Here is a 12,397-nt window from a genome sequence, read left to right on the forward strand (position 1 = left end):
TCAGTGTGGGGATTTTTATTAAACAAAAATTAATTTTGGTGTAATATACTATTTGGCGACAAAATGTCCTCAGTCATTATTTCTGATTCAAGTACGTAAGCACGTGAATCGGAAGTAATGCATAGCAGTGTAACAACAGGAAGATACAATGAATGCCGGCGTCTCGTAGACGCCGGTATTCATTGAATCGCGGACTAAGATTTATGAATGGGACCTGCGGTCCCACTCATTATCTTCCCCTCTAAGCGGCGGTAACAGCGGTGTGCGTGCGTATTCACGGCCCTGGTGCATCCTGTCAATTTTGCAGGGCCGTGAATATACTGCACGGCATCCAGCAAGTAGTTAAGCATTCAGTAACCAGCCGTTAGACATCACTTACGGCTACAGCAACACCTAACAAAGTTTTAATAACCAATCAGAAATTACATAGTTACATAGTTATTTAGGTTGAAAAAAAAAAACATACGTCCATCAAGTTCAATCAGAAAACAAAGTACAACACCAGCCTGCTCCCTCACATATCCCTGTTAATCCAGAGGAGAGCGAAAGGTTCAAGAACATTTGGGAAATAGTGAACACACCATGATAACATTTGATCTGGTGACTGATAGGCCATGGGGCAGCGGGACAACTAAAACTGTAAATTTTAGAAAAGCAAAGTTCAATCAACTCAGGCAGGCACTATGTTTGGTGAACTGGGATACTTTTAATTGATCTGGCTTTGGAAGTTATTTGCAGGAGGAACAGGAGTCACCGAAGTAACATCTGTTCGGTTCCTCGGTACGACTCTCACTAACAACCTGAAATGGGGGCAAAACACCACCAAAATACAAAAGAAATCAAATCCCAGCAGAGGTTCTTTCTGCACCAACTGAAGAGATTTGGCATGCCCAGGGAGCTGCTGACCAGCTTCTATACTGCCACCATAGAATCCATCCTCTGCTCCTCAGTCATTGTCTTGTATGCTGGCGCGACGGGCAGTGACAAACACAAACTGCATAGAGTCATAACGGATGCGGAGAAGATCATCTGATCTCCTCTTCCACCTCTTGATCTCCTCCACTCCGCTAGGATGAGGAAGAGGGCCACCATGATCTCCCGTGACCCTTCTCACCCAGGCAGCCACTAGTTCAAGCTCCTCCCACTGGGACGACGTTACAGGACTATACCATCCAAAACCACAAGGCAAAAGAACACCTTCTTCCCCCAAGCTGTTCGGTTATTGAACTCCAACCTCCCCCCGCCTGGCCCGCATACCAGCGTGCTATAGCTGGGTCGGTCAGCCGGCCACTGCCACTGACACTGCCTGCCTTGGCTCTTATCCTAAAATGGACTCGCGGCCATCACCAGCATCTTATTACCTTACTGGTCCGCAATTGTAGCGGTGAATGGCCGATGTTAATTGTCTTCTGCTTTTCGTAATTGTATGTGTTGTGCGTCTGTCTTATACTCTGCCTATGCCATGTGTTCCACAAGCAATTCCGATTACAGTTCTTGCTGTACTTGGCGAAATAAAAGTGATTCTGATTCAGTTATGGTTACTTTATTATGCTGGTTTCTCATTTCACTGTGTGCTCTAAAAGCTGGATAATGGAGGCAAAATATTCCGTGCAGACTTACTTGCCCACAGCGATTTGATCTTGTACCTCTACAGTCCCCAGCTGCCGGTATAGCTGATGCATGATTTTGTCACCTTGGTATCCACTGCCTCGGCCATCAAAACTGGCCACAATGATCTTCTCAGTGCTGGCCAGGTACGTAGCCCAGTTTAGCCGGAAGTACTGATCCACTTTCTGACTGCAGGGTCCTCCGTACCTAGAAATATAGAAGAAGGTTTTAGTACATGTGATTAGCTTCAGTCCGTAGATTTATTTTCAACTCCAGGGCATATTTTTTTTGTGATCACTCGAGCAGTACTTGATCATATGACCACTAGCAACCTTCTCTCCCACTTTTGGTACCAAGAGATGTGGCACTGGACCAGCTTGACAACTTATTACAGGATTTATTTCTTCCACCGTCGTCCTACCTCTTCTACCTAGGCAAACGATTTACCCCAACCTCCCACATACTTACCTGCAGGGGTCCTCAGCTTCATAGGTCTTGTAACTCCTACCCCCACAACTGAATTGTGCTGCTACTCCTCAGCCCACAAAGTTTTCTTCACTGTTGGGTCATCACTTGCATCCCTGGAGGTCGCACCTACCTTCTACAGGAAACAAGGGTAGGAAGACTGAGTGGCCATCTAGCCCTTAGCCTTCCCCTCCACCAGCCTGAAGAAACTCGATGGACGTATGTCTTTTTTCAGCCAAAATAACTATGTAACTATGTATGTAACTATTCTGTAGGCAGTCGGTGGATAGCATACTGGTTAAGGGCTCTTCCTCTGACACAGGAGAGTAGGGTTTGAATCTCGGCTCTTTCTGTTCAGTAAGCCAGCACCTATTCAGTAAGTAGACCTTGGGCAAGACTCCCTAACAATACTACTGCCTACTTAGCGCACCCTAGAGGCTGCAGCTCTTGCACTTTGAGTCCCCCAGGAAAAAAACGCGTGATATAAATGTTCTGTGTCTTGTCTGTGTATCTTATATTATACACTCGCATGCAATTCATTTGGAGGGTGGATAGTGGCCATTCTAATCTGCAGCCAGAAAGATACTTACAACGTATGTATTGCAAAACGAACAGACGTGTAAAACACACAATTTTTGCATTGATAACTTATGCACATTTTCCATCAGGTATTAAACTGGTAAGCCAGGTTTGGGCTTTAAAGAAATCCATTACAATAACTAAAAGCCGTTCATATGGTCCATTTTTCAAAACAAAATGTCAATAATATGATAGTGTTGCAATACCAGTTTATAGAGATTTAGTATTGAAATATGGCCAATTTATTAAATTATTTTATTTAAATAACAAAGGACTTTTATACAACTGGTGCTGACCCATTTAACTCAAGTCTGAATATGCAAATGGTATAAAGACTAGAAGGTGCTAATCTAAGTTTGTACGCTTCATTACAGAGCTGAAGACCACATTTAAGATCTCACATCTCTTTGCAGGCCAATCAGAAGCATGGGCGTGTCCACAACCATAATGTAACTGTTTGGGGTACAGTAAATTAGGGTTAGGTCATGGGAATTAAAGTGCTGCCTGACCAAGTTCTACAGAATAAGCTAGACAAATACAAAATGTTTAGTAGACAAGATATTTTACATACAGGTATTTATTAATAATGGGAATTTAGCCATAGACTGAACTCCCCAGCTACCTGCACCTGATGTACAACCAGCAAGGTCTTCATTACTTACACATCTATTAGTAAGGGGTATTTCTTGGATCTGTCAAAGTGAGGTGGCAATGTCATCTGATACCACAAATCTATAACAAAAATAGATCCTGGTTAGCTGCACATTTATCTAAAAATAAAAAAGTAACATACAAACAAAACACTCATAGCACTTTTTATAGAAAGATTTTTCATGATGCCATTAAATAAGCCCCCATAGTTAGAGTCACTGAAGGCAGCCTATTGGTGTCTCTTTAGCATACACCAATAATTCAAACCCATACTGGTCAATAATGGCCTGATGGGATTAATGTTTGATCTAGAAGTTGAAATAAACTCTATTACCTTGTCCAAGCGTTCTCAGTAAGATTAATGCACAACTGTAATCCGGCATCAATCATTGCAGTAAAGTGCTATGTGGCAGGCAATATCCTGCCTGTTGAAAGAAGAATTTCCAACATGCCCAATCACGCTAACAATCTATAAACTGGTAAAGGTCTTTGAAAGTTGGTCGACTAGGCAGGTGGGAGAATCTACTGTAAAAATCAATGTGCGTTTTGCCAACCTACAAGAGACCTTCAATCTTAAAACCCAACTGCAGACACATATCTAAATCACCAGTACTCAGTAATCAGAAAGCACCGAAATGCAGGAACTGGGCGAAGAACAGCAAGGATCTGCAGAATCCAAAGCCTTACCTCTCCGTAGGCAAATATCTGACTTTTTATTTTCACGACAGATTTGCTATAAAATGTTCACTTCAGGCTTGTTTTAAAGCTACAGACTATGACTATTTGTCTCTCTCTCTCGATATATATATATATATATATATAGATAGATAGATAGATAGATAGATAGATAGATAGATAGATAGAGAGATATAGATATATATATATAGATATATATATATTGATGTGCAGTAATGATGCTGTGCATTTTGTTGCTGTGAAGGATATGAGCATAAATCAGTCTATGCAATTTTACAGACTGCTGCCCGCTAGCAAGTCTTTTTTGCCTTCTCTGCAAGATAATTTATTCCCGCTCTGAAATTCATTCTCCAGTCAATTTCCTGTAGAGAGTAACAAATGAACACAAAAGAGAGTGTGAAATACGACATTGCGTTTTCAGTGGAATACTTACTAAATCCATTGAGGGAAATAGATTGATTTTCCTTTGTGGGCAGCTGAATATCTTCCAGCAAACCTTTCAGCACTTCGTTATCCTCTAAAATTCGGATTTCTGAAAGTAACAGAAACATTTATTGTAAATCCCATACCTGCCGAAGGGTTAAAGTGAAATTCTGCTCTTGCAAATTGATGGTGCCATTTAGCTCCCCATATCATGTAAAAAAAAAAAGTAAGCTATATATATGTCAAATGTACGTGGGGGGGGGGGGGGGAGAGACTGCATTTGATGAATAAAATCCCTTCCCAACTGTGAAACATGGTGGTGGACCATTATGCTCTGAGGTTTTGTAACAGGCAACAGTGCGGAACCCTGGCGTAGGGCCCAGGGTCACAGAGGTTGCAATTATGACCGGGCCCATCCTCTTAAAGAGGCCCGTGCATGCCCAAGACCCTTTAATTAAGTTAGCTACTGAGGTGGAAGCAGAGCTGCTTGAACCCCTCAGGCAGCAGAAAGGCTGTAATCTAGTGTGCCTGTCCGTGCTCTCTTCTCCTCACAGGTCACAGACATCCACTTTGCTCAGGCCCCCTCTCTTCAGTCAGTGAGGGGAGGGGCCGAGCAGGGAGTCTGGGACCTGTGATGAGAAGAAAGTATGGACAGGCACACTAGATTACAGCCGATCTGCTGCCTGAGGGGCTATTTCTGCCGTTCCAGCCAATTACAGGTGAAAGGTAAAACCTTTACGCAATATTGAGTGCAGCTGCCCAGAAATAATTTAAAGTGTACCAGAGACTAACCATACGCAAATATTTTTACATACCTTGGGCTTCCTCCAGCCCCATCAGCACGGATCACCCACACCGCCGTCCTCAGCCTTCTCCATCTATTGTACCGGGTCCCGTAAGTTCGGCCAGTCGCTGCCAGTCTGAGCAAGTGCAGTACGCTTCCTCCGTCTCTCTCCGGCGGAGAATAGTACGGTGTCTGCGCAGTACTATTTTCCGCCAGAGGGAGCGCACTGAGCTTGCATTAGACTGGCAGTGACTGCCGAACTTACGGGACCCGGTACAGAAGATGAAGACTGAGGATGGTAGCGTGGGAGGGATCAGTGCGGATGGGGCTGGAGGAAGCACCAGGTATGTATACATCTTTGCATATAGTTAGTCTCTGGTTTCATTTAAGGATACCAGACCTGTAGTAAAAAGTAAAATGGGGGAGCCGGCATGTATATGATGTAGTCCTTATGCCCATCGCTCCCCTCCTTTACTAAGCAAATGCCCCCCCAGCCACTTCCTGTTTGACCCAGTCAGGCATTAGTGCGCAGGTGCTGGCCCAGCTGTGTACATCCTTCATCATGTGCCTGCGAGTGCTCTGCACATGCACACTAATACCCAGCCAACCAGGAAGTGGCTGCAGTTGGCATTTGAACAATAAAGGAAGGGGATGGAGGATGTTGGGAAAGCAGTGGGCATGAGGACTACATCATATACATGTCCAGCAGACACGCTACCTCCTCCTCCCTTCAGCGTCCCTCTGTCCTCAATTCCCGTGGTGTCTCTGTCCCTGTGACCAACCAGGAAGTTGCATACATGCCACCGGGTCACAGAAAAACTGCAGGGATGAAGACAGAAGGGCCTCAAATCACTAAGCTTATCTCCTGTCGTTAATAACGTTTCTAGAGTAATCACCATGGTGATAAGGCATGTAGTATTCAGGAAACATTTTACCTCAGGCAAACCTAAAGTTAACTCTTCTGTCTTTAAGTTAACTCTTCAATCCTTAAATTAACTCCAGAGTTAAAGACAGGCTGTTAATTAACTGCATGTGAAAATAACTACAGAGGAAGTAACTTAAGGAATGAAGAGATAAGATAACTCTCTCACTGTCGTGGCAAGTTTTCTCTTGCCTTATTATCTCCAGCATGATCTTAGTGAATTGAGGCCAAGGACACTAAAGGAAGAAAGGGCAAGTGCACCTGCTTGACAGGTGAGAAACCTACGCTGTGTGCACTCTGAAACAAAACGGTGGTGGGTTTACCAAACTAGGTGGCAATGGAAATGTCACCGGGGAGAGGGGAGCCCATGTCCAAGTTCCGCATCGGGGCCTACTGATCTGTAGCTACGCCACTGATGCAGAACAGGCTACAGATGTTACAGGGAGGAATGGATTCCAATAAACATCAGCAATTTCTGGGTGCCAGTCTTACACCAATTGGAAGAGAAGCTAAATGGGGCAGCTTCTACAATTAGCTAATAATCCTCAACATACCTCCTCCTGGACAGAAAATATCAAGACATTTTATAATGGCCTTCACATAGAATTAAGTGCTACAGATCTGACAGAAATGATAGCATACACCTGTAAAATAGGTTTCAATAGGCATCATATAATATCACAGTAACATTTTTAACATTCATAATTAACATTAATGATAACCTCATGAACGGTCTTTATGACCAATTATGAAAATGGTCACAGTCATGTCATTACAGCAGAAAACATATTTAGATGTATGTATTCTAAACATTATAAAAATGATATGCACATATTATACTTTACTTGACTATTATACCCTTATAGGGTATCTATTGTTAGTATGGAGCAGATCCTCCTGGGAACCACCCTTCTGATTTCCAGGAGTCGCATCCATCTCAATTAAGCTTCTTATGCTGGGTACACACATTGCGATTTCCCGCTCGATCCGCGGGATCGATTTAATTATTTCTGACCTGTTCGATGGGGTTTCGATCGATACAGCCGTCAATTTTGCGTACTTAACATGCAAAATCAACTGCTGTATCAATCGAAACCCGATTGAACATGTAGAAAATAATCGGATCGATCCCGATCGATCCCACGGATCGAGCGGGAAATCGCAACATGTGTACGCAGCATCAGTCAAGCATTCCTTGTCTAGATTTAAGAGTGACAGCACAATCATACTGGTACCCCAATGGTAGTATCTGATACTATACTATAAACATAACAGCAACAAACAATTGTTTTATTAGTTACTTATATTGTTTTTCTATTACTTGTGGCTGATAACTTATGCAGCGTCAAGTAGGCTAGGGCTGTCTCTTTTGTGAGAGTTTTTTGTATTAGTAAAGTTCAGATATTTTAGTATCTGGATATATTGAAGACCATAAACTGGCTTGCATCAGATATTTCTGGAGTTTTCCTGCTTTGACAATGTATTTTCAGCCTGGAGGTTTAGTTCTGCGCTCCTGAGGGTATCCTCAATTTTAGGAATGTGTTTAGATTTCCACATACACCTGTAAAATAGTACTAACCTTTGTCATCGTTTCCGGTGTGCAAAGTGTATCTCGGGAGTCCAGGTCCTGTAGGATATGGCAAGAAGGTCATTCAAACAATAGTTCAGAGTTTTTAAAGTACACAACACAATTAGGTATTACACTGTAATAGCTTTAGTTAAATGAAAAATTAGAGATAGCCTGTAGCTTCCTACTTTGCCTGTGCCTTAAAGGATACCTGAGGTGACGTGATGTGATGTGATATGACAGATATAGACATGGGTATGTACAGTGCCTAGCACACAAATAACTTTGCTGTGTTCCTTTTTTTCCCCCTTCTTTGTCGGCCTAAGGAGTTAAATATCAGGTATGTAAGTGGCTGACTCAGTTCTGAGACAGGAAGTGACTACAGTGTGACCATCACTGATAAGAAATTTCAACTATAAAACACTTTCCTAGCAGAAAATTGCTTCTGAGAGCAGGATACAGTGATATGGTGTATACCTAGCATAACAAAGCAGATCACAAACAAGTTTGTCAAAAACGCACTAACATTGTGCATGGGTATATCTATTAAAAAAAAACAAAAAAAAACCCTTTTAGTCTATCGCAGATGGAGATACTAGTTGCTTGGCAATTGGAAAAAGCAGTTATTACCCACAATGCAACATGGTTCATATACAGGAAAATGTCGGGACCTAGGTCTTGACATCAGAATCTGGGAAGGGTTTCACCAGAATATCAGCTATACAGACCCCCCCAATCTATTCTAGAAAAGGTAAAGATTTCTCATGGCAAAGGGGGTATCAGCTACTGATTGGAATGGAAGTGCAATCCTTGGTTACAGTTCCTCTTGAAATGTTACTGTAGTAATGATTACAGTACAAACAAATGGTCTAGCTATGTGCTAAGCTGCCAGTTGTATTCTATTGGGGAATGGTATGAACAGGTGGTCCCTTGCTGTGCGGACTATTATTAGATAACAATAGTGCTAGTGATTAGTGATACAACACAACAGGTCATAAATTATATTGTCCACCACATCTGGATACCTACACTTAATTGTCACCCAAAACTAAAAATGGTTGTTTGTGGACGATGACAATCTATTGTGCATACCTGGCCTTAGCCCTTCCAAACCTATCCTTAGCCCACCCGTTTCTATACCAGGAAGATAAGTGAAAAGCAATTCACAATGTATAGACGTAAACACATACTCACCATTGCAGTAAAGGGCATAATACTTTCCATTTTTACTAAACGACACTGAGAAATGCTGACATCTGGCAGGATCCATATTACAAGTTATGCACTGAGGGTTATTAGGGTTAGCCAAGCTTAACCTGAGAAGATTGATATGGTAGAGAATTAAAAAAAAGTTTAGATAGTTCTTTCTCAATGCATTTATGTCAATAGCACATTTTATGAGGTATGGTCTGTGCTGGCTGCTAATTTAACATGAACCTGAAGTGAAAATAAACTTAAAGTGAATGTTTACCCATTTAAAAATAAAAAAGTCAGATACTCACCTAAGGAGAGGGAAGGCTCGGTCCTAATGAGCCTTCCCTCTCCTCTCCCGGTGCCCGGTCCCGCGCAGGATGCCCCGTAGCACTATTCGACCAGTTCGGTCAAATACTGCCACTTCCGCTGCCGAAGGGATGTTTCAGAAGCCTTCGGGAGCACTCGGGCTCCCGAGGACGGGGCCGCTCCATAGTATGCATGCGCGAGCGCCCTCTATGATGCACTCGCGCGTACGTAGTATGGAGCGGCCCGTCTTCAGAAGCCCGAGTGCTCCCGAAGACCTCCAAAGTCCCTGCGGCGGTGGACGCGTACGGGGGAGCCAGCACAGCACCGAGGGCACCGGGAGAGGAGAGGGAAGGCTCATTAGGACCGAGCCTTCCCTCTCCTTAGGTGAGTAACTGACTTTTTTATTTTTAAATTGGTACCCATTGGCTTTAAGAGATAATGCATTGTAGGTGTAGAATCATAAATTGAACATTAATAGCATATAAAAGTGTCATTTTTATAGCTTTATTTTTAAGACTGCATAAGGCTCTTACATCCGTTTAGAATCCACACTCTGCCATTTAAGCTGAAAAATAAGTTATGACCCTTTGAAGTTTCTAGCACTAAAACCTAATCTCAAAGTGTCACTCCTGTTTCTCAGCAGTTTTAGCTTGTATTTACTTTTGAGGAAACCCGACTGAATTCGACAAGCTGCTTGATAAGCTCTTTTGCATAGAAAACTCAACTTTAAAGGGGAACTGAAGAGAGAGGTATATGGAGGCTGTCATGTTTATTTCCTTTTAATCAATACCAGTTGCCTGGCAGCCCTGCTGGTCTATTTCTCTGCAGTAGTATCTGATTAAAACCAGAAACAAGCATGCAGCTAGTCTTGTCAGATCAGACTTATAAGTCTGAACCACTGAAACACCTGATCTGCTGCATGCTTGTTTATGGGCTATGGCTAATAGTATTAGAGGCAGAGGATCAGCAGGGCTGCCCGGCAACTGGTATTGTCTAAAAGGAAATAAACATGACAGCCTCCATATACCTCTCTCTTCAGTTCCCCTTTAACTCTTGTACTGGAAAATAGAAAGGGACTTCACATAATTTCTTAGTAGAGCTAATACTATGGGCTCGATTCACAAAGCGGTGATAACGCAGTTATCACGCCTAAAAGACTTTAGGCGTGATAACCTTTGCACTAGCAAAGTTATCACCGCTTTGTGCTCTAACTCGCGCGAAGCTACCGCGCGTACGCACGCGCGCAAAGTCCCATAGGGCTTAATGGGAGCTTCGCGCGAAGTGCCGGGTGCTGCCCAAAACTCTGCACGCGGAAAATTCGCGCGAGTTTCTTCTTATCATGCCTAAACTGAGTTTAGGCGTGATAAAGGGGTTTTCACTCGCGTGCAAACACTTTGCACCGCTTTGTGAATCAGGCCCTATGTGTGTATAGGTTTATCTCAAGTCACTTCATGCTTTAAGAAGAAAAAAATAATTATTATTACTGCATAAGACTTTTCTCTAGCTTTTGCAAGGATACAGCTCAGACTGTGGATATCTCCTCCCATTGCCATTCACAACGAAAAACACAATGTATCACTACAAATCAACTCAGTCTGCTACACTGTGGCAAATACTTGGGGGAAAAAAACAATAAACACATTCCCATGGGTTCATACACACATCAAATTTTGATTAGCCAATGATTGGTCAATTGGCACGTGGCACATGGCACTTGACATGTCACGGGACACTTGGCAAGTGACACGTGACACATGCCAAAATGCTCCTGGCACACGTTACACCTGCTGCTGCATTGCCCTGCTCCTGCTGCCTATGCAGCTCCCACCACCAGGCCAGGGTGCCACAGGCCACTGATACCACCTACATTTAACCCAAAACACAATTGCTGCGTAATTTTTTGGAGGCTGAAAACTGTCATGTCCCAGTTGTGCGGTTGGACTTTGGACACAGTGTGGGCAGCACGACCGCTATCTGGAACCTAGTCCTGATGTTAATTGACAGCCATTTTTTATTTTATTTTTTTTGGGGGGGGATTTGAAGTCCCTACATCATCAATTAGGGTTTTCCTTTAAAAAATAATAATGCTACATGCCTCATTTACCCTTAAAAACGTTTTAAAGCAATTTAAAGGGCACTTCTGGTTTTTCTATTCGGATATCTGAATCCGGCCGGATAGCCCGGATAATGCGTTCGGACGTCCACATGAACGCGGATATCTGAGCATTCGGATATCCAATCCGGATCTGGATATATGGGCATCCGGACCCGGATCAATTCGGATTTTAAATAGTACTCTCCGCGCACCTCTGTTTACTAGGCTTATGTCAAGAAATTGCTGAAACACTAGAGTAAACATAGAAAAAAGGGTACCCATTTGTATGGATTGAATTTATCAGAAAAGAAAAAAGTAGTCCCCGGTGTTCACTTCACACATCCACTCAGGGCCGGCGCTACCATAGAGGCAAAGCGGACAATTGCCCCAGGGCTCGAGGGCCTGTAGGGGCCCCCAAAGTGTCTCTTCCCCCCCCCCCCCCCCCCCAACTATGGTGAACCATGACAGAGGGTGCTGTGTGATTACTCTGTGTAGGAAAAGGTGAATAATAGGAACCCCCTAAAATGCTTTTTTAGGGAACATATGATGGGCACCTAAAGATATTGTGTGGGGGGGACTGGTTCGGGCCTGGCAGCTGGCTCAGATGCCTTGAGGATGATTTGGTGAAGGAGGGCACAGGGGGCCCCGCCAAGTTACTTTTGCCCAAGGGCCCCATTGTAGCTAGAACCTGCCCTGCATCCAGTGTTCCATAGAAACAAGAAATGACACCAAACAACAAACTTTAAAGCACAAGTTTACGTCCTTATAAATATGCAATCGCTTTGCCATATTGCTCTCTAATCTATAATGCAAAATGAATTACTGGTTTTGACCATGAAGAGATCGGAGATCCCTGTAGCTCAAAACAGTTTGGTTGCTAAATTAAGTGGCACCATAGACCACGGTTATAATTTGTGGCAATGGCAGTATCAGTTGGGTAAATCTGAGGTTTACCCAGCTTTGGGTAAAGCTGGGGTTCAGGTAGGTGCATAATCTGTGTCCAGCTGTCAACTATCTGCGATCATGAGATTAATGGGCACACGTGTTCAGCTATCATATATTATTATTATTAAAATGTATAGAACCATGTCTTCATATACACAACAG

At 43.1% G+C, this 12,397-nt stretch overlaps 1 protein-coding gene across 1 annotated transcript in view; it reads right to left on the reverse strand.

Moving 5' to 3' along the window:
* The window catches only part of DPP4 (dipeptidyl peptidase 4), a 128,878-nt gene that overhangs the window by 30,611 nt on the left and 85,870 nt on the right, over positions 1 to 12,397 (reverse strand). The window contains exons 16-20 of the mRNA XM_068247061.1: positions 8,890 to 9,011; positions 7,708 to 7,755; positions 4,433 to 4,531; positions 3,315 to 3,384; positions 1,621 to 1,815 (exon numbers count right to left, since the gene is read on the reverse strand). Coding sequence (XP_068103162.1) covers positions 1,621 to 1,815; positions 3,315 to 3,384; positions 4,433 to 4,531; positions 7,708 to 7,755; positions 8,890 to 9,011 — 534 coding nt within the window. The remainder of the gene's footprint in view (positions 1 to 1,620; positions 1,816 to 3,314; positions 3,385 to 4,432; positions 4,532 to 7,707; positions 7,756 to 8,889; positions 9,012 to 12,397) is intronic.

The sequence above is a fragment of the Hyperolius riggenbachi genome, chromosome 7 (assembly GCF_040937935.1).
Source record: "Hyperolius riggenbachi isolate aHypRig1 chromosome 7, aHypRig1.pri, whole genome shotgun sequence".
NCBI classification, from domain to species: domain Eukaryota; kingdom Metazoa; phylum Chordata; class Amphibia; order Anura; family Hyperoliidae; genus Hyperolius; species Hyperolius riggenbachi.